The sequence below is a fragment of the Indicator indicator genome, chromosome 28, assembly GCF_027791375.1.
Source record: "Indicator indicator isolate 239-I01 chromosome 28, UM_Iind_1.1, whole genome shotgun sequence".
In the NCBI taxonomy this organism is placed as follows: Eukaryota; Metazoa; Chordata; class Aves; order Piciformes; family Indicatoridae; genus Indicator; species Indicator indicator.
Genome location: NC_072037.1, coordinates 1,838,880 through 1,863,965, shown reverse-complemented (window position 1 = coordinate 1,863,965; position 25,086 = coordinate 1,838,880). Strand labels below are relative to the sequence as shown.

Here is a 25,086-nt window from a genome sequence, read left to right as displayed (position 1 = left end):
ACAGCTTCTGCTGCACTGCTTCCTGCTGAGCATTTCCAACAGCTTCTGCTGCACTGCTTCCTGCTGAGCATTTCCAACAGCTTCTGCTGCACTGCTTCCTGCTGAGCATTTCCAACAGCTTCTGCTGCACTGCTTCCTACTGAGCATTTCCAACAGCTTCTGCTGCACTGCTTCCTACTGAGCATTTCCAACAGCTTCTGCTGCACTGCTTCCTACTGAGCATTTCCAACAGCTTCTGCTGCACTGCTTCCTACTGAGCATTTCCAACAGCTTCTGCTGCACTGCTTCCTGCTGAGCATTTCCATCCCCCCAGTGTGTCTGTCCTGTGAAAGCAGCTGGAAGGGAACAGAAGTAGACAAGGATCCATTCCAACCTTTACTTTGCACTTTTTTTTGTGTGTGTGGAATTTTTTTTTTTTCTTAAATAAAACTTCCATGCAGAGTTCTCCAGACTAACTGCTGAGGCCAGAGCCTGCCTTCTGGCCCTGGCACTGCCACAGACACTTCTAGCCACACAGGAGGAAAAGCTTTTGCTACATGATTCTTGGTTTGGTTTTTTGTTTGTTTGTTTGTTTTAAACTTTTTAAGCCACCAACATGTTCTGATCTGAACATTACAGTTAATGAGTCCTAGCAAGAATTTCTAACAAAAAAGAAACAAAACCAAAAAAACAACCCCAAAACTGTACATGAGTTTACAAAGGTATTAACATATAAATAAGGAGAAGCTTCCTGCCCGGAGCCTCCACAGTAGTCTTTTTGCTTGAGAATATAATACTGGAAGGGTAGACCCAAGCCCCTTTCCACAGCACCAGTCAAAGCCTTTCTGCTCAAGCATCACAGGGTTTTGTTTTTATCTTCAGTGCCTCTGGCTTCAATAAGCAGTCTGTCATTACTGTGCAAAAGCAAGAGTCCAAATGCCTTTGAGAAGGAATCCTGCTGCTGAGAGGCCCTGTGCCACCAGGTCACCGTTCTGGGCCCAGCTCTTGCTGGAAGGTTCGTTTCTTCTCCCGACAGTGCTTCTTGTGAGCAGGCCAATCCTTCTGCTGGCACTGCGACCCACAGTACCTGGCCACCTGGCAGCGCCCACAGATGTTGAACTCACGTAGCTGGGAAGAACACAAGACACTGTCAGTGAGCCTGGAAATGGCCCAGCAGCAGCCCTGAGGCACCTCCCAGGTGGGATCATCATCATCAGGCCTTCTGCACCCACCACAAATAACAACATCTTGCCCGGGGGGTGGTTGGGGCCCCATCCCTGGAGATATTAAAAGTGAAGCTCAGCAGGGCTCTGGGCAACCTGATCTAGTTGAGGATGCCCCTGCTGCTGACTGCAGAGGGGTTGGACTGGATGACCCTCAGAGGTCTCTTCCAGACAACTCTATGATATGGAGCAGGTCCAGTGGAAGACACAAAGATGATCAGAGGGCTGAAGAACCTCCCCTGTGAGGACAGGCTGGGAGAGTTGGAGCTGTTCAGCCTGGAGAAGACTCCAGGGAGACCTCAGAGCAGCCTTGCAGTACCTGAAGGGGCTCCAGGAGAGCTGGGGAGGGACTTTTGGCAAGGGCTAGGAGTGCCAGGACAAGGGACAATGGCTTTGAGCTGAAAGAGGAAGATTGAGACTGGAGATGAGGAAGAAATTCTTTCCCAGTGACAGTGGTGAGACACTGGAACAGGCTGCCCAGGGAGGATGTCCCCTCCCTGGAAGTGTTCAAGGCCAGGCTGGATGAGGCCTTGAGCAGCCTGGGCTGGTGGGAGGTGTCCCTGCCCATGGCAAGGGGCTGGAACAGGATGATCCGTAAGGTCCCTTCCAGCCCAAACCATTCTGTGATTCTATGAATCTGTCTGACAAGGAAGCACAGTCTTTGGACATCTCATTCTCTGACTATGTTGTTTTGTTTCATCTAGCCACAGTGAAGAACCAGAGCTGCTCTCCTCCCAGCTCTCCCCTCAACAAAGGCCACTCAAGGTCACCCTTGTCTCAGGACAGGTTAACCTATCTGTGGTGGGTTGAAAATTCCCCCCAACATTAAATTTTGGATTCCACTACCCTCAAAACCTCTTACAATGCTTTCTCCTGTCTCACACAGCTGCTTCCTCATTCCAGCTCGGGGTCCCCAGAGGAATGCTTCCACCTGTCTTTTTGTACACTCTGCAAATGTCACTCCCTCCTGTGAAGCCCAAGGTCACTCACTGCTCCAGCTCAAAGCCACATTCCCTCAGAAAATGATCAGAGAGTCTGAAGATTGCTGCCAAAGGAAACCTGAGCTACAAAGGCCTGCTCTCAGTGACTGTGTGGCACATGTAAAGCTTTACAGGGCAAGGACAAACCCCCAGTGCCCAGGGTAGCCTGAGGCACTGCCTGCTCCCTGGCAGCTCTTGGGGACATACCTGCTTCTCAATCATTGTGCAGGGGGGGTAGTGACATTCATAGTAAGTGCAGGAGTTCTCCTCCTCCTCCACCACATCCCCGTTGGCGTTGTAGTAGCGCGTTACATTCAGGACAGGAAACTGCTCCTCGATGGGGTCTGTGGGCAGCTGCTGGATTGCCAGCCAGTACAGGCTCTGTTCCCTGGGAAAAACAAGGACAAACTGGGTCCAGAAACTCATAGCAAGCATGCAGGGACATTCATTCCAGACCAATTCATAAGGCAAGTAAGGTAAACATTGCATTTAGCCTGTTAAGTCTCAGGCTACTCCTTACATGTTTGATACACCCTAGGGTTAGTTTAGCCTGAAGACAAACAAATGTTAGAATTACCTATCCAAAAACATTTGCATCCACTACAATTTCTGTACAAATGGCCTGAAACCTGGTTCTGGAACTCCCAGGATAATCTAGAGCACGAGAGGATATTTAGACTGGAGATTAGGAAGGAACTCTTGACAGTGAGGGTGGGGAGACACTGGAACAGGTTGCTGTACCCCCCCTGGAGGTGTTCAGGGCCAGGCTGGATGAGGCCTTGAGCAGCCTGGGCTGGTGGGAGGTGTCCCTGCCCATGGCAGGCTGGAACTCAAGGTCCCTTCCAACTCAAACCTTTCAATCAGTCTCTGGCATTCACTGCACCTTCTCAAAAGCAGTTTGATAAGCTCTGGACACCCCTGCCTTGTGGGTGCTGCATGTGTTTCAAGAGAAGTGTCCCGTGGGATGTTCAGTCTGAGTCTCCACCAAAAACGACCATGCCTGTGTCACAGCCTAGATTAACCAAATCCAGCCTGACTCAGAGTCTGATGTGCTCTGAGTGACACCAGTGCAACACAGCATGGAGGAGGGCCCCACAAGGGATGGATGCTGATCCCAGGAACTCAGGTGGGTTTCAATGCAAGCACTTAGCAGCTGCTGGTTTCCACAGCTTGTGTCAGAATTTCAGTGCCTGATGACAGTCACAAGCCAGTAAAACCTGCAGACTTAACAGCCTCCCAGATGGCACCAGGAACTGGAAGGGAACAGAAGATTCTTGTTCCACAGCAGTGATATCTGGCACCAGCAGGACCCCTACATAACACTGCTGGGGGGTTGGATGGTCCCTTCACAGCTCGCACCAGCAGTGAGCTTTAACTCTGCCCCCCAGGAGAGGAAGCCAAGGTGTGTAGTGCAGGTGACATCAAAAAAGGTTCTGCCAAGATGGGACCTGCCAGCAGTGCTCAGGTGGCCAAGAAAGCCAACAGCATCCTGGCCTGGATCAGCAATGGTGTGACCAGCAGGACCAGGGCAGTGATCATGTCCCTGTGCTGAGCACTGGTGAGGCCACACCTTGTGTACTGGGTTCAGTTTTGAGGGCCTCACTCCAAGGACACTGAGGACTGGAGCAGGTCCAGAGAAGGGCAATAAAGCTGGGTAAGGGTCTGGAGAACAGGGCTGGGGAAGAGCAGCTGAGGGTCCTGGGGTTGGTAAGTTTGGAGAAAAGGAGGCTGAAGGGAGACCTCATTGTTCTCTACAATTCCCTGAAAGGAGGCTGGAGTCAGGTGGGGGTTGGTCTCTTCCACCTAGTAACAAGTGACAGGATGAGAGGAAATGGCCTCAAGTTGGACCAGGGGAGGTTTAGGTTGGGTATTATTCACTGAAAGGGTTCTCAAAGACTGGAAGAGGCTCCCCAGGGAGGTGGCTGAATCCCCATCCCTGGAGGTGTTTTTCCAAGGGGCAGAGATGTGGTGCTGAGGGCCATGGTTTAGCACCAGCATTGGTAGTGTTACAGAACAGTTGGACCGGGTGGTCACAAAAGTCTTTTCCAACCAAAACAATTCCAGAATTCTAAGCACCACTCAAGGAAGGAGACAATCCTATTGTCCATTTTTTGATGCTCTCCCCTGCCAAACCTTGCCATACCTTTGTTTGCTAGAGATTTCTTCAGCTTTGGGTTTCCACCCCCAAGGAACTAGGCGCAGATTGTCCAGGCGGTTGTCCACCGTCACCGAGTTCAGATGCACCACCTGAAATCCAGGAGCAATCCCTCCCCGGTGCCTCTCCCTGCAGGAGACAAAACCAACTTGAAGGTGAGCAATGAGCAAGACTCCAAAGCCAAGAACTCCCCCGATTCCACAAGGCTGGATGTATCCCAGACTGCTGCACACAGCTGAGACTGAAACAGCCACAGGCTGCCAACAGACTACAGTGGCTGCTGCAGCTTTAGCAGCTCCCAGGAGGAAGAGCCTTGTTCCAGGAGGTTGTTTCCATTCTAAATGAGTTGAATCAAAAGGCAATCAAGGTCTGTTCAAGCTGTAGGCACACTGCAAAGTTCCAGTTCCTGCAGGGGCACCTAGGCAGTGCTGTGTCCCACAGAGCAGAGCTGCTTGACTGAACAGGAAATTGCCAGACACCTTTCTGCCAGCTGGGCTCTGGTGTGAAGTCAGAGTTCATGGAGAAATGTCTCTTCACTAGCCACAGGTTTCACCAAGCATGCAAATGCTTATTAGACTCTAATGACACAAAGCCTGCCATGGCTCCATGATTGACCAAGAGACATCTGAAACTTGCTGAAAACCAACACAGGACTGTTGGCAAGGAGGCTGGGTGCACATTAAGTCTTACTGCAAGTCTTCTCCATTGCCTTCCAGCAGCTTCCACTTCCCGTTCCACCTTCATCTCTTCTTGCTGTGTTTTATGAAGTAACAAGTTCATAGATTCAGAGAATGATTTGGGTTGGAAGGGACCTTAAACATCATCCAATTCTGACCCCCTGCCATGGGCAGGGACACCTCCCACCAGCCCAGCTTGCTCAAGGCCTCATCCAGCCTGGCCTTCAACACCAGAACCAAGAGCAAACTGTGCAGGGGGGAAAAGGGAGGAAAGAAGCCTAAGATCAAGCTAAGAAACCTTTCAGAGATGGGTTAGACAGTGATACTTTAAGGAAGGTTGGAGCTGGGGAGAGAGGACTGTTCATGACACCAGGAAAACACAGCAGAGTGGCACACAGCCTGCCAAGCTTAGATCTGCACCCACCACCCCCATCAGCAAACACTGACAAACCCCACAACCCATGAGCCCCTCTGCCTCACTCTGGACAAACCCACCCTTGTCTACATCACTGTCAGCTCCTATTCCCTCGAGTGACAAAGGACATAGCAGGAAGTGGAAACTGGGCCTTGCTGATGACTGCTGAGAGTCAACACAATCCCCCCTGACGAGTCCTGGCATGCTCAGGGGGGGTCCCTTTTCTCCAAAGACAAGGCAGCAACCTCTGACTGCACAAGCATGCACCACTCCTTTCCCTGAAGTGAAGTGGGCAGCATGGACCATCTCCAGAAGCTAATGAGGAATGTGCAGTGAAGGACAGGCTCCTGGTAGAACCTGCCTGCTCCCCTGCAGAAGGGCACAGAGAAGCAGCAGCCTCACTAACCACAAAATGATTTGGGTTGAAAGGGATTTAAAGATCATCGAATCCAACCCCCTTTCACAGGGCAGGGACATCTTCCTCTAGCCCAGGCTGCTCAGATTCCCATCCAACCTGACCTGGAATTGTTCCAGGACAGGGCATCCACAACTTCTCTGGGCAGCCTGCTGCACCCTCACAGTGAGGAATGCAGCCAGCTCTCCTGCAGCTGCAGCTTCTACCTCTCCCAGCACACAGGAGCTCCTACAAGATGCCAGACAAAACATGTAACCCAACACTTCCAGAGGATTCCCTGGACACTGGCATTTTCATTTTTCAGCAGCTACCTTGAGAAGAAGGGCTCCTAATAGAACTGCTGAGCATACACAGCAGCAATCCCAGACCACAGGAGCCACAACTGAGTAGGTTTTAGGCAGAAGGGAGAAATAAGCTCTTGGATGTCTTTTTGAACATGCAGGTAGTGATACTTATGGCTAATCTGCTGAGGCTGCAGCCATGTTCCCAAGGAACATCACTGCACCCATCCAAAACACAGCAAGCTGGGACTTCTGTCCAGGGAACAGGGCAAGGAGAAGGTGACAGACTTATTTTCCAGGTGCCTAGCCAGAAATACTCAAATCCTGCTTTGAAGGAGCTAACAGCCCACCCTGAAAACACAGGAAGCACAAGCAAGGCAGCAGGGAGGTCTTCATTTAAGAGTATCACAGAACCCCAGCTGGGTGGGGTTGGAAGGGACCTCTGGAGCTCATCCAGTCCAAGCCCCTGCTCCAGCAGGGCACCCACAGCAGCTTGCCCAGGAGCACAATGCCCAGGGGGGGTTGGAAGCTCTCCAGAGAAGGAGATACCACAAGCTCTCAGGCCAGCCTGCTCCAGGGCTCCAGCAGCCTCACAGCTGCAGCCAGCCTGGGCATTTCCCTGATCTGGTTCCCATTTAGTGCCACAGTTCACCTTCTGCAGAGATCAGCAGGGATGGACTTTGGGGGAAGAGCAGAAGAAGCTACTGAAGCTGCAGCAGCTTCCAGCTGCTACCAGCTTCCTGTTCCAAGAGAACAAAGACAGCTGCTAAGTACATTTAATAACAATCCCAAACCTGCTTCACTTGCAATAGCACCCAAGAGGTGCCCACTCACTTCAGCCTGACCCAGAAGCACACAATCCAGCAGGTTTTCAGAGTGAGATAATTTTTTTTAGGCTATGTCTTCAGGGCTGGAGCACCTCTCCTACAAGGACAGACTGAGAGAGTTAGGGCTGTTCAGTCTGGAGAAGGCTCCAAGAAGACCTTCTTGTGGCCTTCCAGTATCTGAAGGGGGCTACAAGAAAGCTGGGGAGGGACTTTTGAGGGTGTCAGGGAGTGATGGGACTGGGGGGAATGGAGCAAAACTAGAAGTGGGTAGATTCAGATTGGATGTTAGGAAGAAGTTCTTCCCCATGAGGGTGGTGAGACACTGGCACAGGTTGCCCAGGGAGGTGGTGGAAGCCTCATCCCTGGAGGTCTTTGCAGCCAGGCTGGATGTGGCTGTGAGCAACCTGCTGTGGTGTGAGGTGTCCCTGCCCATGGCAGGAGGGGCTGGAACTGGATGATCCTTGAGGTCCCTTCCAACCCTGACAATTCTGTGGTTCTGTGACCTGCCACTACAGTACATGGGTGGTTGGTTTTCAAAGCAGTCCCCAGTGCAGACAAGTGCCAAGTAATCTGTTCAGGAGGAGCAGTTGTTCCACAGCACCTGTAGCCAAGACTCTCTGAAGGCAGTTGGAGGCTCAGTCACAAAGATCTACTGACCTGTCCTGTGCCAGCTTGGAATTAAAGATCACAGCAAAATGTACTCCCTCAAAGGGAGCAAACCAAGCCCACACAAAGTTGAAATATTCCTTATTTTCTAGAGGTAGAATTGAAAGACTCCGTATTTTCTAGATGTGGAAGTTGACTTAGCAGCTCTGCTGCCTGGCAGTTTACACCTCACCCCTGTGACTTCCAGAAACCCCCATGACAGGCACAAGCTCAGATTTATTTTTTACCACCAGGGCAAACTGGAGTGACACAACTTGAATTACTTAACTGAGCACCTTAGAATCATTTCCTAATTTAAGTAAAACAACCCAGAAGAGGCAATGACTGAGCTGAGGAATACGCAAAGAGCAGGACTGTTGTTATCTACATAGCCTCCAACAGCCAGCTGGAGTAATTTTAAGGTGATGTTTGGTTCTACTCAGAGATGGCAATTATGACTGAGTGAGGTTCAGTTAGCAGGAGCTGACAGTGCTTTGCCACACACACTGCAGCCAGCTTTGCAATAAATTTCCCTAGTTGTATGTACAACAAGATTAAACATTAACAGATGAGGTTAAAATCCACATTTAATGAGCAGATTGTAAATAATAGTAATAGGCCCTGATATTCTTCCTGTCTCCCAGAGACTAGTTTGGGGAATAAAAATTACCTGGAAGCATAAAGACAGCACAGCTAGATGTTTGGTACTGTAATTTTTAAGTGTAGTTTAGAGCTTATAAAGTGAAGTCTGAACAGCAGTGGAGAAGGCCCTAGGGAGACCTTAGAGCAGCCTTCCAGTTCCTGAAGGAAGATCCAGGAGAGCTGGGGAGGGACTTTTGACAAAGGCTGGGAGTAACAGGACGAGGGACAATGGCTTTGAGATGGCAGAGGGGAGATTGAGAATGGAGAGGAGGAAGAAATTGTTGAGAGTGAGGCTGGGGAGACACTGGCACAGGTTCCCCAGGGAGGCTGTGGCTGTCCCCTCCCTGGAGGTGTTCAAGGCCAGGCTGGATGAGGCCTTGAGCACCCTGGGCTGGTGGGAGGTGTCCCTGACCATGGCAGGGGCTTGGAACTAGATGGAACTTTAAGGTCCTTTCCAATCCAAACCATTTTATGATTCTAGGACTCCTCAGGTTTAAACACAACCATACTCACCTCTCACTACTCTCCCTGGGAATAACATTTTTAGGGAGACTCAGCTGTTGGAAGGCTCAGTGCAAAACCAAACCACATCCAGAGCTATGAGCAACCCCTGTGCTGGGTTTCCAGCTGAGTAGTTGGAAGTCCCCTGAGAGGACTTTAAACATTACAGGCAGAGAAGTCAACACCACAAGAGATGGTGGCAGGAAAATCCACCTGAGAGATCCCTCCAGGTGTTTTGCTCCCCTTACAATACCCACCAGAGCAGCTCGTGCAGCAGACGGCCGGATCCCCGCCCACGGTTCTTGTCGAAGGCGTAAGCGAATATTTTAGCACCATTGCCATCAGCATCTACCTCCATCCGAGCCTGCGGGAGAGGACAAGGCTGTGAGAACACCCAGAGCTGAGCAGCAGAGCAGAAGGGTTCCATGGGGAGCCGGGAAGGACCCAATTTAACGCTTGCCTCCTAGAGGTCACTCGACCTTAACGGAGTTGGAGTTGGAGTTGTTTCAAGCCTTCAAGGGGACCCAACCAGCTCTGCTATTGTTCCTGAAGATGGGAAAGGGAGGAAAGGAGCAGCAGGAGTCCTGCCTGGACAAAAGACAGCAGCCATCCAGTTGTGAGCTGCAGGGCCAGGCTCCATTCTCTGCTCTGGCACAGTCCCATCACCAAGGCTTTCACTCCAGTGTTGCTTTACACTAATTAATTAGGGGCTGCTAGTGACAGCAGTGCTCCTGCCCTCTTTTCTCCACCCTACAGCTTGGGGCTGGCACCAACACTCATAAACTATACTAAGGACTGGACAAACTTTGGCTGCCCCCAGCTTGTCAGCACCCTCAGTGACCACACAAGCTTATGGTGAGCTTCCAGGGAGGAAGAACGGGCAGCCAGGGTGTCCTCTGGAAGCAGCACTGCCACAGCATTTCAACTGAGAGCAGCTCTGGAGCATCCACTGTGCTGTGAGCAGTGGGCAAAGGACAGACGGCTCTGAGGAGACCTTATTGTGGCCTTCCAATATCTGAAGTGGGCTACAAGAAACCTGGAGGGGACCTTTTAGGGTGTCAGGGAGTGACAGGACTGTGGGGAATGGAGCAAAAATAGAAGTGGGGAGATTCAGAATGGATGTTAGGAAGAAGTTCCCCACAAGGGTGGTGAGACACTGGCACAGGTTGCCCAGGGAAGTGGTGGAAGCCTCATCCCTGGAGGTGTTTAAGACCAGGCTGGATGTGGCTGTGAGCAACCTGACCTAGTGGCAGGGGAGTTGGAACTGGATGATCCTTGAGGTCCCTTTCAGCCCTAACAATTCTATCATTCTATGGTCCCTGCTCCAGAAAAGCCTCAGGTTCAGAAGATTTTAGTGGCTTCTTGAAACTGAGAATTCTTTCTCTTTCAAAGCTTGTGGGTCAGAGGACTTGAAGATCTCCAGAAGTCCCTTCCAACCCCTAACATCCTGTGACCCTCTGTCAGGGGATATCAAGTGAGGAATTTTTTTTCTGCTCCTACATTCAATGACAATAAAATCAGGTTTTCCCAGCCCAGACTATGTGTGAGGTGAACATTTGTGACGTTTGCCAACCCCAAAACAAGGGAAAACAAACTAACGGTTGTCAAAAAGCATACAAATCAAAAACTGGATACAAATATACCTCAATTAATTAATTAAGGTTCGTTTAAAACAACAAACCAAACAGAGGTTTTCCTGCTGGGAAGCGATCGCGCGGGGATTTCGATACCGGAGTGGCGCTCCCGGCCGTGCCACACAGAACCGAAAGCCCTCGGCCGCGGTTCGCTGTCACCTCCGCCCCCGAGCGCTGCGAGCCGGCCCCGCGGCAGAGCCCGCGCAGGCACCACCAACCCGGGAAGCGACGGCAGCGAGGCCCCGGAGGACTGGGCGGGGGTAGCCGGCGGTCGGCCCGCGGAGTACAGCAGAGGGACTCGGTACCCCGAGTCCAGAAAGAAGTGGAATAAAGCAACTACCGGCAACTAAGAGAGGCAGAGCGGGGGCAGCGCGGGCGGGACGGGGCCGGCCCCCGGGGAAGCGGCAGCGAGAATAGGAGAAACCGAGCGGGGTGGGTAGCGGGGCAGGGGCGACTCACCTCGAAGGAGTAGCTCTCCACCAGCGGGATGTCCTGCTCGTCGATCAGCGTGTACTTAGTCTGAAACACACGGCGGCCGCACGCCGTCAGCGCGCCCGCACGGCCCGCCACGGCCCGCACGCCGTCCCCTCCCCTCCCGGCGGCACCGGCCGAACAGCCCTCGTCTCCCGCTCCCTCCTACCCAACCCCGACCACAGTGGCAACGCGGCCCGTCAGCCCCGCTCCCGCCCCGAACCCCGACCCCGCCGCTCCGCTCCACCCGGCGCGGCCCGAGCCCGGCCCGCAGCACCCGGCCGCGCCCCCCCGCGGCGCCCTCAGGCCGCGGCCACGCCGCGCTCACCTTGCCGGCCACCCGGCCGAGCCGCACGATGCCCAGCTTGAAGTCGGTCATGGCGGGGCCGGGGCCCGGGCCGGGGCCGGGGCGGGCCGGGGTGGCGGCGCCGCGCGCTCCCCTCAGCGCCCGCCGGCGGGACCCGCCGCTGCCACGCGCCGCCGCCTCGCGCACACCCGGGGGAGGGGGGCGGGGCGCCGCACCACCTCCCACCCGCCGGCGCTCGGCCAATAGCGACCCGCGCCGCCGTCGCGTCACCCTTACTACGCCGCCGGCTCGGCCAATCGGACTGCGGCGCGGCGGAGGATCACGTGGGGAAAAGGGGAGGGGTGGGAGGAGGGGTTGGTGAGGCTGTCGCGCGCGGGCGAGGGTCTCGGGAGCGGGAGAGAGGAGGTGCGGGCGGTGACGTCACGTTCGCGGGAAGCTTTGTGCCGCCAACAGCGCGAGCCGAGGGGGCAGGGCTTAAACGTGCCGCGGGCCCCAGGAGGGGGGTGCCCAGTACAGGGGTCCCCGAGGGCCACAGAGCCCTAAGGCTGCGGATCTCCCAGAGCCAGGATGCCCCGGGGCCAGGGCTCCCTGGGAGCGGGGTCCCGAAGAGCCGCAGATCCTGGCTCTGGGTATCTCCCAGGGCCGGAGTTTCCCGAGGCCGGGGATCCCCAGAGCCGGGTTTCTTCAGGACCAGAGCTCCGCAGTGCCCTGTCCGCACGTGCTGAACACCTCTAGGGACGGGGACTCCACCACCTCCCTGTGCTTCCAGTGCCTGACTCTGAGGGAATTCTGTTCATCCACGGCCCTTGTGTGAGCAGGATGATGTACAGCTACTTATTTCCATCGTCTCATAGCGACCGACACCTAAATGACAACGAAAATTGCTAGCGCCTTGAAGTTAATTGTCCATTCGCAAAACTCGGGGAAAGAGATCTTCAGAGCTTCCCCCCCAGCGGCTCTGCAGCCGGAGCCGAGCACGTCAAGGCAGAGGCATCGACATCTGCTATGTTTTCCTGATGGACAACATCAGCTTCTTGGGCCGACAGCTGGAAACCTCAACAGAGGGCATTCGAAGTGCAAATCAATGGATAAGGCAGGCAAAGGAGGTGTGATAAAGAAGCTTCCTATGTACAAACTCACAAATCTAACTACAGCACAGCTGTGTCCTGGAGAACACAGACTCCAAGGAGGGGGAGTTTAGCCCAGTGCTGGCAGCATCTCACCAAGAGAAATGTTACATGTGGAAAACTTTTCTGAATCTTCCAGCTGAGAGCAGCTCCGCAGAAGAGGTTCACCTTCAGGTGTGATGGCAGTGCAGGGAAATTAAACACAGAGAGCAACCTGCAGGGCTGCGTCCAATTCTGGGACCCCCAGCACTGAAAGGACATGGAACTGTTGGAGAGGGTCCAGGGGAGGTCATGAAGATGATCAGAGCAAAGGAGAGCCTCCCCTGTGGGAACAGGCTGGGAGAGTTGGGGCTGCTGAGCCTGCAGAAGAGAAGGCTCCAGGGAGACCTCAGAGCAGCCTTCCAGTACCTGAAGGGGCTCCAGCAGGGGAGCTGGGGAGGGACTTGTGACAAGTGCTGGGAGTGCCAGGATGGCTTTGAGCTGGGAAAGGGGAGATTGAGGCTGGAGATGAGGAAGAGATTCATTAGAGTGAGGGTGGGGAGACACTGGCACAGGTTGCCCAGGGAGGCTGTGGCTGTCCCCTCCCTGGAGGTGTTGAAGGCCAGGCTGGATGAGGCCTTGAGCAACCTGGGCTGGTGGGAAGTGTCCCTGCCCATGGCAGGGGGTTGGAACTGAATGATCTTGAAGGTCCTTTCCAACCCAAATCATCCTATGATTCCATGTTTTGGAGCAGCACTTTACCACAGGGTCCAGGGAGTGCCAAATTCTGTTGCCTGGGCACAGTCCTCTGTCAGCACAGAGAACTGAGCCCTCCCAACAGGACAGGCAGAAATCATTCTGGGTAGTGACGTGGGAATTCAGACACTGAATTTGGACCAAAACACTGAGATGGTAAAAGGGATTCTCCTCAGAGAATTTTTAAGGGAAAAACGAAACAAAACAAAAAAACAAAACCCCAAACCAAAATTTCTAATGAACTGAATGTTGAATGGGAAAGCAAAGTGTGATGCAGTGAAGGAATGAATTGGTTTATCAGTTCTGGTGGTTGTGGGTTCTGATGATTGTGGCCAGACATCTGAAAGAGAGGAAAAAAAAATACAAGAAGACCCTGCAGCAGTGCTGTGCTTGATGTGGAGCACACAGGGTCTCCACTCAGGGTGGATGGAACTCTGCTTCCCCATGGCACTGCTCTCTCATCTGGTTTGCAGACCCTGAGCTGAAGTCAGGGCTTTGCTACTCTGTGGATGGGGTGACAAGATTGGGGCAGGGAGAAAATCAGAGTGGTGCTGATGATGCTGATGTGCTCTGAGCTTTGCCTGGGGGCAATCAATGATGCCCCAGGTGTGGGCCATGGTGCCCAAACTCACTGTGCCTTCCCTGTCTAGGGAAGGTGACCAAACCCCACCTGTGGTGGGAGCCCTGGGGGACCACAACCCTCCCAAACCACTGCTGTGAGGTCACCCTGTGGTGAAGAGCTCCCCATGGGAGCAGTTTACTGTCAGCCCTTCCAGCACTGGGGGTTATTAGGGGCTGTGCATGGGCATATGAGGGCACTGCAGCCATTTGGGGGTCACAATTTCAGCCCAGGGGAATTCTCTGCATCTTTCTTCCCCTGAAATCCTACCAGGTTTGTGGGATTTTGCTGCTGGCACTGCTTGCATTTAGCCCCTGCAGGGACACCAACCTGCCTGGCTGATGAGGCACTGGGTGCTGCTCCTCCAGATTTCATGATTCTGTGATTTGTTGCAACTTGAGACCTTTTTGAGGTGGAAAAGGGGCAGGTTACAGAGCATGAGGAACCACATCTGACCATGCCTCAGAGAACTGCCAAGCAGTGTTTGTAGCTTGAAACATGGTCAACTCCAAGGCAGGAAATGAAGAGTCTGGAATTTCAGCCTTGTCTCTGTTTTATTCCCTGGGTGCCTCAGAGAAAGGCCCTTACAAACAGCAGGAGAAAAAGCAAGTGGAAGAGTAAAGCCATAAACTGTCCTGGTTCCTGCTTCTGTCAGCTGAAGAGGCTGCACAAAGTCCTGCACTGCCTGTGTGCAGAGCTTAGGGTAGGCATGGAGCTAAGAGAAGCCAGTGAGGGCCTGGACCCCAGGCAGGGCTTCCCAAGGCACAGCCATGCTCCAAGAACACAGATCAGTAACAGTTCATGGGCAAAACCTCTCCAGTTCTGCAGGGAACTGCCATTTCTGGGACACTTGGGTCAGGGCTTGGTCCCTCTTGCTTTAGGAATCATAGAATCAGTAAGGTTGGAAAAGACTTTTAAGATCATTGAGTCCAACCCAACTACCATGACCATGAAACTGCATCCTGAAGCACCACAGCTACAGCTTCTTGAACCCCTCCAGGGATGGGGACTCCACCACCTCCCTGGGCAGCCTCTTCCAATCCCTGACCACTCTTGCAGCAATTAAATTTTTCCTAATCTCCCTAATCCCTAATCCTCCCCTGGCACAATTTATGTCCATTTCCTCTCATTTTCACTTATTCCTTGGGAGAAGAGACCAACACCAGCCTCACTGCAGCCTCCTTTCAGGGAGCTGGAGAGAGCAATTAGGTCTCTCCTCAGCCTCCTCTTCTCCAGAATAAACACCCCCAAGCTCACTCAGCTTTTCCTGATATGATGCCCTCCAAACTCCTCCCCAGTCTCATTGCTCTCCTCTGGACACCCTTCAGCCCCTCAGTGTCTTTTTTATACTGTGGTGCACAGAGTTGAACCCAGCACTCAGGCTGTGGCCTCATCAGGGACAGGCACAAGGTCCAGCTCCTTCCTCCAGTGACAGTCCCCTGTTGGGATGTGATGGAAAATCCATGTGTGCCAGGGCTGTTGGATTGAGGAACAACTCAGGATTTTTTGTCCAGCCCTTCCCTGTTTCACTACAGTCAGTTCTGTGGCCCATCAGTGACCAGGGCAAGGTACCCACATTTCACCAGGGAACAAAGGACCTGCCCTGTGAGGAAAGGCTGAGAGCTGGGTTTGTTCAGCCTAGAGAAGAGACGGCTGAGGGGAGACCTTACTGCCATGGAGCAGGACAGAAAGGGTGGCTGCCAGCAGGATGGAGACTCCCTCTTCACAAGGAGTCCCATGGAGAAGCCAAGGAGAGATGGGGACAAGTTACTGCTGGGGAGAGTCCCATTGGACTCCAGGAGAAAATGTTTCCCCATGGGAACAGCTGGAGACTGGAATCATCTCCCAAGGGAAGCAGTGGAGTCCCCTGCACTGGACAGTTTAAGCCTCATCTTGCCAGGGTGCTGAGCCAGCTCATGGCAGCTCTGCTGTGAGGTTGGAGCAGATGATCCTTGAGGTCCCTTCCAAGCTGGCATTCTGTGAACCTATAAACCCCCAGCTCAGCCCCAACTCCTCCACCCACACACTCCCCTTCAGCCATCACCCCCCCTCCACCAAACCACCACCCCTCAGCCTTTCTCCAGAGATCCTGCCCACTGCCTTCTGCCTGTCAGCAAAACACAAAATTGCAGAGTTGTGGCTTCAGGAAACCTTTCAGGCAGCAGGAGCATGGTGGAAAACAACCATGGTTTGCTGGGGTTTTGTAGCTGCCCTTGATGCTGACCTGGCATTCTGGGTCTTGCAAGGACAGGCCTGGGGACATCTCCTTTCCCAGGATCCACCTCCATAAAGTTCTCCCTGCTTCACCAGCAGGCACTTGAGCAGCAGAGCAGGTGGGAAGTGCAGTTTGTTGTTAAATGAAGTGCAAGCAGAGCTGAGGTCTGAGGATCCCACTGCTGACACAACATGCACCTGGTGCTCCACGAGCAGAAGCTACGTTCATAGATTCATAGAATGGGAAGGGACCTTCAAGATCATCCAAGATCATCCATTTCCAACCCCCTGCCATGGGCAGGGACACCTCCCACCAGCCCAGGTTGCTCAAGGCCTCATCCAGCCTGGCCTGGAACACCTCCAGGGAGGGAGCATCCACATCCTTCCTGGGCAACCTGTGCCAGTGTCTCCCCACCCTCACTGGAAATAATTTCTTCCTCATCTCCAGTCTCAATCTCTTCTCTTCCAGCTTCAATCCATTCCTGAGAGGCAGTGCTGGAGGCTCAGCCCAAGCCATGCTGCAGAGCAAGCACCAAGTTTTGGCTTCACCAAACCAGCTCAGCTATTGCCCTGCACGCAAGCAGCCTTCGGCCACAGCTGCTTGGGAGTCACAGTGTCTTGTTCTGCTGGCAGACAACACCTTATTTGCATATATATTAGAAATCAGCATTACCACAGCTGCACAGCTCCTCCCACTCAGGTTAGCATGGAATTTATTTGGAGGGTTTAGTTTTCCTCTTTACAGAGGCTCCAGCTGGTTCAGTGCCTGGTGTGTGCAACACAGCAGAAGACAATTCCCCACCACAGGCAGCTCTGGTGACTTCTTCCTGCAAAGGACTCAGGCAGATTCTGGCAAATTACTCAGACCCCATCCAACAAATTACTAGAAACAGTGAAAAATCCTGGTTTGGTGTTGTTTTTTTTTTTCTTCCAATTCCTCTTTTTGAGTCCTGCTCACCACAGGAGGGCTCCAGTCAGGAGTTTCCCCTCTGGGGCTGCAAGTCCCCTGGAAGAAAAACTTTGAGGGTTATTTACAAAACTGAAGAGACAGTGGCAAGAAAAATAGTCAATAAAAGACCATCACCACTTTGCAGAGGAGGAAAAGACCTTGTGGAACATTTGTCTGAGACTGAGGCTCACACACCTCAGCATCTTGGGGTGAATTTGATCCTGCTTCCCTTTGGAAAATGGACATAAATTAACATTAATGACTTTTTTTTTTTTTCCCCAGGATGCTCTGTTAGGGCTGAAGTAAACTGCAGTCATAATGCTGCTGTTCCCAGGGCTATTAGCAATCCCTGAGAGTCAGCTAAAGCATTCTGACTGCCAGCCTCATTTCACTTCTGACTGCCTGCTAACCCACACGTCACCATCCCTTGCATGGGCTGCCCCAGGGGACAACCCAGCCTGGGCTGGAAACAGAGCCAGGCTCCCCCAGGAACTTTGCTTCCATCCACTCCCCCATCCCCAGCTGCACCCCTGTGCAGTGAGACAGAGCTAGCAGGTGTGAGAAGCACACAAGAACTATTTCAAGCATCAAATCTGAAACACAGGCACTCCTCCAGAGGTTAAACACGTCAATGAGCTACAGCTGAGCTCAGGAGCCAGGCCCAAGTGGTGTCCCCAGGGCTCAGTGCTAGGGATGGTTCTCTTTGATATCTTTATCAGTGACCAGAACAAGGGAATTGAGGGCACCCTCAGTCAGTGTGCAGCTGACACTAAATTGTGTGGCAGTGTTGATCTGCTGGAGGGAAGGAAAACTCTGCAAAGGGAGCTGGCCAGGATGGATCCATGGGCCAAGGTCAGCTGCAGCAGGTTTAACAAAGCCAAGTGCTGGGTCCTGCCCTTGGGTCACAACAACCCCATGAACACTCCAGGCTGGGGCAGAGAAGCTGAAAACTGCCCAGCAGAAAAGGACCTGAGGGTGCTGGTTAACAGAAGCTGAAGTTGAGCCTGGGTGTACCCAGGTGGCCAAAAAGACCACCAACAGCCTAGCCTGGAGCAGCAATGGTGGGACCAGCAGGAGTGCCCACCTGTACCAGGCACAGCTCAAATCCTGGGTTCAGTTTTGGGCCCTCAATCCAAGGACATGCAGGGCTGGAAGGTTCAGAGAAGGGCAACCAAGCTGGGCAAGGGTCTGGAGAACAGGGCTGGGCAGGAGCAGCTGAGGGAGCTGGCCTGAAACTGTGCCAGGGAGGGTTAGGTTGGAGATCAAGAAAAATTTTTTCACTAAGAGTGAGGGATTGTAACAGGCTGCCCAGGGAGGTAGAGTCACAATCCCTGGAGCTGTTGCAGAAGCTTGTGGCCATGGTGGTGTTGGGCTGATGGTTGGACTCAGAGGTCTTTCCCAACCAAAGCAATTATGATTCCTTATATCCTCACTGGATGAGATCCCCTGGATGGTGCATTCAAGGCCTTCCCAAAGCTTTTCTTCAAAAAGCTCCTTCTGCATAAGGCCAAACCTTTGGTCTTTCCTCACTGCACTTTTCAACAGCTGTATTTACATCCTACCCCCTGGCAGGGACACCTCTTATGACAGGAGCAAGCACCCTGCCTTCCCCTCAGGAAGGTGCTGTTGGTGAGGAAAGCTCCTTCTATGAGCAGCAGCTCCCCAGCAGCAGGTCAAGGTGGCACTGCTGCAGGGGGCAGTCACTAGCAGAAAGAGCCAGAAGAGCCACTGCTAAACATGAACTTTATGGCTCAGCCAGGCTTTAGGATCCATTTCTGGAGAAGCAGCAGCACTAGACAGACAGAAAAGCTGTGCAGAGGGAAATATACACCTAAAATGCTGCTTTTTTTCTCAGAAAATACACCAGGACCTGGAACCTTTGATGTAGAGAGGGCCTGGAGGGCTTCATTGCCCAGCTCCCTCAGTAGCACCACTCAAGGAATCAGACCAAATGACCACAAGATGGACCTCTTACAACTCTCTGAAGCACAAGACCACAGATCCCACCCACAATCAACATGAGAGCAAAGCACACCAGGCAACTAGGATGTGTGCACATCTGGTGACCAGGAGAAAATCCAGGAGCTCCACCAAGGGCGGAGCAGCAAAGGATCCCATTTGTTCTGCAGAGAACAGCCACAATGCCACCATGGCCAGAGCTTCTCCCCCTGGGCTAGAGACAAGCTCAGGGTGCACTCTTCGAGCTGGCTCCTGTGGTCCCTGGGAATGCTGACAGAAGAGCCACACCTTGGATTCCAATTCAGCCAGGGACTGACTGGAGCCCTCCCAGCCCACAAAGCACAGGGCTGAGGCAGGCAGCCAGCAATTATGCCCAAGCCTCAGTGTGCCCATGTCCTGCCTCCAGGGGAAGCTGGTAAAGGGCAACACCAGCTGCTAGGAGCCAGAGCTGGTTCTGGTGAGAGCAGGGCTCACAAGCTTGACACAGCCCACAGGTCAGAGATGTTTGCTCTGTACTGCAGTGCTGGCTTGAGGCAATTCCACTTCAAATCAGACCAGTTTGGGTCAGAAGGGACCTTTAAAGGTCCTCTAGTCTAACCCTCTGCAGTCAGCAGGCACATCTGCATCTAGAGCAGGTTGCTCAGAGCCCCACATCTCACCTGGACTGGCTCCAGGAATGGGGCATCTCTCACCCCTCTGGAAAACCTGGGACAGGCTCTCACCACAGAAATCTTTTCATCTCATCTACATCTTTTTTCGTTCAAGCCATCACCCCTTGGTCCTGTCACAACAGGCCCTGAGAAAATGTCTCTCCCCAGCTTTCCAATCAGCCCTTTTAAGCACTTGGAAGGCCACCAGGTCTCCCTGGAACCTTCTCTTCTCCAGTAGGTCCCTGCTGTGCTGAGGACTCCAGAGCTGCCCCAGCACTGCATGGGGGGTTTCAGCAGAGCACAACAGAGGGGCAGAATCCCCTCCTTGCCCCTGCTGCAGCTCAGCCCAGGACACAGCTGGCTCTGGGACATCCACACCCAGGCTCTAAACTCAGTATTGCTGCAAGCAATGATTTCAGGGCAGTAAATGAAAAATGAGCTTCAAAGTTCACAAACCATCGCCTTGGCTGATGCAGAGGGCAGGGTGGTCCCAGCCACAGCTATTCATGCAGCAGGGGATGAGGACAAATAAAAGCAGCAACACTATTTGCAGACAGCTGGGTCTTTATTAAGTATTTAAGGTGCTACAACACACTTAAGGAGCCTTCACTCAGGGCAACTTCATGTCTGCAGTCTTAGCTCTGTGGAAAGAAGCAAACAAAGCTCATTAGTGGAGAGACTTTCAGTAAACAGTCTAATACTGCAGGTTCAGAGATGGACACTTACAGCTGGGCACTCAATTGCACCATTATTGATGTCATCAATGATGTCATGTGGGTGTCTGCCATCGATGCTGCAGCCCACAGACTGGGCTGTTCCAAGAATCTCCTTGATTGTGCCTGTGGTGGAAGACAAGAGTTTGTCAGTGCTTTACCACAGGAGAAGCTCTGAAGCATGTACCAAAAACTCTTCAGAACCCTCAGCTGTCTCTTCCTTCCCTCTGAGGTTTCACAGGCTTCAGCCACAGGAGTCATTAGGGGACAGCCAGGCACATACAGAATCACAGAGTGCTGGAACGGACCTCTGGAGCTCATCCAGTCCAACCCCCTGCTCCAGCAGGGCACCAGCAGCTTGCCCAAGAGCACAATGGCCAGGGGGGGTTTGGAAGCTCTCCACAGGAGACTCCACAACCTCTCTGGGAAGCCTGCTCCAGGCCTCCAGCACCCTCACACCAGATGTTTAGATGGAACCTCCTGGGTTCGTTTGTGCCCATTGCCCCCTGGCCTGTCCCTGGGCACCAGTGACAAGAGTCTGGCCCCAGCCTCTTGCCTCCCACCCTTTCACTAAGCATTGCTCATATCCCCTCTGGGGCTGCTCTTCTCCAGGCTCAACACCCCCAAGGCTCCTCACAGAGATGTTCCAGGCCCCTCAGCGTCCTTGTAACCTCAGTTGGACTCTGTCCAGCAGTTCCCTGCCTCTTGAAGTGGGGAGCTCAGAACTGAACCCTGTACTCCTAATGCAGCCTCACTAGGGGGTAGAAGAGGAAGAGAACCTCCCTTGACCTGCTGGTCACACTCTTCTCAGTGCCCTCCCAGGAATCAGACCAGAGCCTGGCTCAGGGCCCCAGAGCACCAGGGAGGGCTCCATGCAGCCCCAGCAGCAGCACTTACCAGAGAGCTCTCGAGCCAAGGACCTGTGCCGCATCTGCCGCGCGATGTTCACGATCTCATCGAAGCTGACACTGCCACTGTGCTTAACTGCCAAGCAAAGGCACAGCTCCAGTCAGCCAGGCCCACACCAGCACCCCCAGCTCCTCCTGCTCCCTCAAGAGAAGCACCATCCCCCCAGCACCCAGATCCCATGGAAAGCAGGCAGTGTAGAGCTGCAGCTGCACTGCCATCAGCACATGCCTCTGCCTAGGCTTTGGCACAGCCACCCACGAGGAGAATAACCCTGGGATGGCATCTGCTGTCAGCTCACCTCTGGGCTGTGCCAGTCACTGCACTACAGGACAGGCACCCTGGTGGGTGGGTCCTCAACCTCCTTCTAAGGAGCTGAACTGTGGTGGTCTGCCAGCTGCGGTTTGTACTCTGGCAAAAGCCAAAAGATGCTTCATAGAATGGGTGGGGTTGGAAAGGACCTTAAAGATCACCCAGTGCCAACCCCTTACCATAGGCAGGGACACCTGCCACCAGCCCAGGTTGCTCAAAGCCTCATCCAGCCTGACCCTGAACGCCTCCAGGGAGCTGTAACGCAGGGCAACCTGTTCCAGTGTCTCCCCATCCTCAATCTCAAGAATTTCTTCCTCATCTTCAATCTTAATCTCCCCTCTTCCAGCTTCAATCCACTCCTCCCATCCCATCACTACCAGCCCCTGTAAAAGTCACTTACTGTTCTTTTGCTTCTTCCTGTCACGAGGAGGCTCCTTCAGAGCTTTGATTATCAGAGCAGAGGCAGAAGGAACAACCTCTATCTAAATGAAAAGAGATAAAGTTTTTCCTCCTCTCTAATCAGCATTTTGCAACCAATGGTGACACTCAACCCAGCAGCTGGTGCCTGGAGAACCAAAGCCCCACCAGGTCAGTTGAGTATCACAGGAGGGGTTCTGAGGCACAAATTTGTTCCCAGCCTTTCGGCACAGGCCTCCCCACCAGCAGGAGAGGGCTGCTTCCTTGACTGGGGCTTCCTCTCAGCTCACCACTGGAACGTACCAGCCACAGGGTTCAGGACAGGTACAGTGGCGGGTGGCTATGGGGTTAATCAAGGACATTTTATCTATTTTTATGCTGCTTGAAATATTTTCCTGGTCAACTGTTTTGTAGAAACAATTTATCTACAGCAGGATAAAAAAAATCAACTTCAGGACATGAGCAGGTCCCCTCCCACCACTCATGGGCTGGAAACCTTCAGCCTGGCAAGATCCAGGCTCCATAAACACATCCAGAGCTGCTGCCCCGGGCACAGACACAGCCAGACACTGCCCCAGGCACTCACACACAGCCACTCCTGACACTCACACCGGGGTTTAAGGTCTCCCGCAGCAGACCCCCACACGCTGGCCGTGTGGAACTCATTTTATCCACCTCGGAAGGATGAAGGGCTGAGTGGACCCTGCCGGGCTGAGGCTCGTGGCTGGAACAAGCGGCAGGCGCTTGCAGCACGGAGCCCTGCCCTGTGGCGTTCGGTACCTGCGCTTGCCTGTTCTGGATGGTGAGCTTCACCGTGATCCGCAGCCCCTTCCAGTCGCCGGTGGCCTTGGCAATGTCGTCACCCACCTTCTTGGGGGACTGAGGACAGATACCGCATTGTCACACATGCGTAGCTCACAGCAGGAACCCCCCTCCGTTGCCCAGTCGCGACGGTTCCTTTCGCTTCGTTGCGGCATTTCCAAACCCCTTCCCTTCCCTCATGCCGGCCCGCCCCGGGCAGACACCCCAGGCGTGCCTCACCCTGCGGTTATTCCTCTTTGTCCCGTCCCTCACCCCGCCCCGCCTCAGCACCACGAGGCCTCCCGCCGCCTCCCCGCCCCGCCAGGTGCCGCGGTACGTACCAGCCCGAGGGGACCGATCTTGGGGGCCAGAGCGGAGGTGGCGCCGACCTCGCCGCCGGTGCAGCGTAGGTACACTGCAGACACAGCAAAGAGCGCGTGTCAGCCGCGCTCCGCCGGGCCCGGACCGCCATCACGACCCGGGCCCAGTCATTTCATCCTCCCACTCCCTGCCCGCTCCCTCCGCGGCACGGCACGGCACGTACCGACTTTGATCTCGTTGGGATCGAACTTGGGTGGCATGGCGGCAGCGGACGCGGATGGTGGCGGATTCTCCGCAGCTGCGGCCTACTCGACGGGCGGAAGGGCTGCGGGTGGTGCGCGGGCACCAAATATAGCCGCCGAGATCTCGCGAGAGAGCGGTGCCGCGCGGGCCCCGCCTCCTCCGCCGCGTGGCCTCTGCGGAGCGGCCTCTCCACCTGGGGGCGCTGTGTAGCGCTCTATGGTTGCGCGGACGCTCTTGCCGTCTGTCTCGCTGTCCCCGTGGGGCAGGCTGCGTGCCTCCTGGCGGAGGCGGGCAGGGAAGTGTCGCGTCATGGCGGCGGGGAGCGGTGAGAGAGACCGGGTCGGGGCGGGCTGGAGCGGGGGGGATCGGCGCCCGGGGCCTCGGCAGCATGTGCGGGGCTCGTCTGCCCTCAGTGTAGGGACGTGGGGACGGGTTTCGCGGCAGATCAGTGGCAACTCCCTCCTCTCCCGAGGATCTGGGGCTGGGTCCAGGTGTGTTCTACCGGTGCCTTCCATCGCCCTGGCTCCTCCGAGTAGCCTGGGCATGGTGCAGGAGCTTCTGCTGCCTTCCGCAGCCCGGGTAAGGTGCAGGAGCTTCTGCTGCCTTCCGGCACCCGGGTACGGTGCAGGAGCTTCTGCTGCCTTCCGGCACCCGGGTACGGTGCAGGAGCTTCTGCTGCCTTCCACAGCCCGGGTACGGTGCAGGAGCTTCTGCTGCCTTCCGGCACCCGGGTACGGTGCCGGAGCTTCTGCTGCCTTCCGCAGCCCGGGTACTGTGCCGGAGCTTCTGCTGCCTTCCGGAGCCCGGGCACGGTGCAGGAGTTCGTGCTGCTTCCATAGAGGCTCCTGGGGATTCGGGGGCAGGCGGTGCCCGGTTTGCTGCGGGAGGAGTCGTTGCCGTTGCTCATTGTCGCTGCTTTCCTCAGGTACCGGGGCCGGTGCTGGCAGCGCTCAGGGCTCCGGGCACAGAACAGCTGCATTCTTGCTGATAAAAGAGTAAAGAAGAGGAGGACCGAGAGACACAGAGCTAGCCTTTGGAAGCTGTGTGACACCGGGGCGGGGGACACTGCAGGGAATCCCTCAGGAGAAGAAGGGGAGAATAGTGGCAGTGAGGGAAAGAAAGGACTGAGAGGCAGAGTGAAGAAGAGAGATTTGTTTCGGGCATTGCCGGGGCAGGTCCTTGACAGGACGGAGCAGAGCCTGGTGGTTCCGGGGGGTGGTACAACTGTCACGGCAGCTCTCCAGCACCGAGAGCAAAGAGCTGGGGGAGAGTAAGTTACAGAGCTGCAGTTCGCCTTCTGTGTCCTCCCCGCGTCCCGTTCCAGTGCATGCTGGGCTGCAGGGCTTGCTGCTACCGCTGCTGGTCGCTTGGTAACCTCCCTGTCGGCGAGCAGGACCTGGTGCTGCCCGAGAGCTGCCTGCTGCCAGCCTTGCCCTTCATGACTAAGCAGCACCCAGCAGGACCTGCTCAGATCCCGACGCTGCCTCACTGCTGCATTGCTGTGCTCCTCAGCATGTTTTAGCAGGTGCCTGCAAAGGTGAACTGCTGGCATCCGTAGGGACATGGGACTTGCAGTTCATGGATGCTCGCTGCAGGGTAGGTGCTGAACCAGGCAGGAGCAGGTTGTTCTTTCATGACATCATAGAATTGTTTTGGTGGGAAGAGCCTTCCAAGATCATTGAATCAAACCTAACCCCACCATAGCCACTAAACCATGTCCCCAAGTGCCATGGCCACACCTTTCTGGAACACTTCCCTGGGCAGCCTGTGCCAATCCCTGACCACTCTTGCAGCAAAGAAATTGTTCCTCATCTCCAACCTAACCCTCCCCTGGCACAATGCCAGGCCATTTCCCCTCATCCTGTCACTTTTTAGTAGGCAGAAGAGACCAACCCCCACCTGGCTCCAGCCTCCTTTCAGAGAGTTGTGGAGAGCAATGAGGTCTCCCCTCAGCCTTATTTTCTCCAA

The 25,086-nt window shown here is 54.3% G+C and overlaps 2 protein-coding genes and 1 non-coding gene across 3 annotated transcripts; all 3 read right to left on the bottom strand.

Annotated features, from left to right (window-relative positions):
- Window positions 1–676: 676 nt before the first annotated feature.
- Window positions 677–11,224, bottom strand: ZMYND19 (zinc finger MYND-type containing 19). Its single transcript, XM_054393483.1, has 6 exons — window positions 11,174–11,224; window positions 10,834–10,893; window positions 8,998–9,104; window positions 4,326–4,466; window positions 2,390–2,570; window positions 677–1,107 (listed from the first exon to the last, which is right to left on the bottom strand). Exons 1-6 carry the CDS (start codon window positions 11,222–11,224, stop codon window positions 964–966), a joined length of 684 nt encoding a protein of 227 aa, XP_054249458.1. The 3' UTR covers window positions 677–963.
- An 8,737-nt stretch (window positions 11,225–19,961) lies between these two features.
- On the bottom strand, window positions 19,962–23,192 carry RPL12 (ribosomal protein L12). The gene is made up of 7 exons (XM_054393396.1): window positions 23,099–23,192; window positions 22,896–22,969; window positions 22,534–22,632; window positions 21,737–21,818; window positions 21,016–21,102; window positions 20,132–20,244; window positions 19,962–20,046 (listed from the first exon to the last, which is right to left on the bottom strand). The coding sequence occupies exons 1-7, from the start codon at window positions 23,133–23,135 to the stop codon at window positions 20,041–20,043; spliced, it is 498 nt and encodes a 165-aa protein (XP_054249371.1). The 5' UTR covers window positions 23,136–23,192; the 3' UTR covers window positions 19,962–20,040.
- LOC128976404 (small nucleolar RNA SNORA65) lies at window positions 21,962–22,090 on the bottom strand. Its single transcript, XR_008489371.1, has one exon. It is a non-coding gene; the product is annotated as a small nucleolar RNA SNORA65 (small nucleolar RNA).
- Window positions 23,193–25,086: the final 1,894 nt, after the last annotated feature.

What these genes read in the sequence shown, in the direction of transcription:
- ZMYND19 (XM_054393483.1), bottom strand. Translation starts at nt 11,224, where the DNA reads ATGACCGACTTCAAGCTGGGCATCGTGCGGCTCGGCCGGGTGGCCGGC. An exon ending in CTGCTGCACGAGCTGCTCTG is followed by an intron (nt 4,467 to 8,997) that starts GTGGGTATTGTA and finishes TGTCTCCTGCAG; the next exon opens with GGAGAGGCACCGGGGAGGGA. An exon ending in GAAATCTCTAGCAAACAAAG is followed by an intron (nt 2,571 to 4,325) that starts GTATGGCAAGGT and finishes TGTTTTTCCCAG; the next exon opens with GGAACAGAGCCTGTACTGGC.
- RPL12 (XM_054393396.1), bottom strand. Translation starts at nt 23,135, where the DNA reads ATGCCACCCAAGTTCGATCCCAACGAGATCAAAGTCG. An exon ending in AGATCGGTCCCCTCGGGCTG is followed by an intron (nt 22,633 to 22,895) that starts GTACGTACCGCG and finishes ATCTGTCCTCAG; the next exon opens with TCCCCCAAGAAGGTGGGTGA. An exon ending in TCCAGAACAGGCAAGCGCAG is followed by an intron (nt 21,819 to 22,533) that starts GTACCGAACGCC and finishes CTTTTCATTTAG; the next exon opens with ATAGAGGTTGTTCCTTCTGC.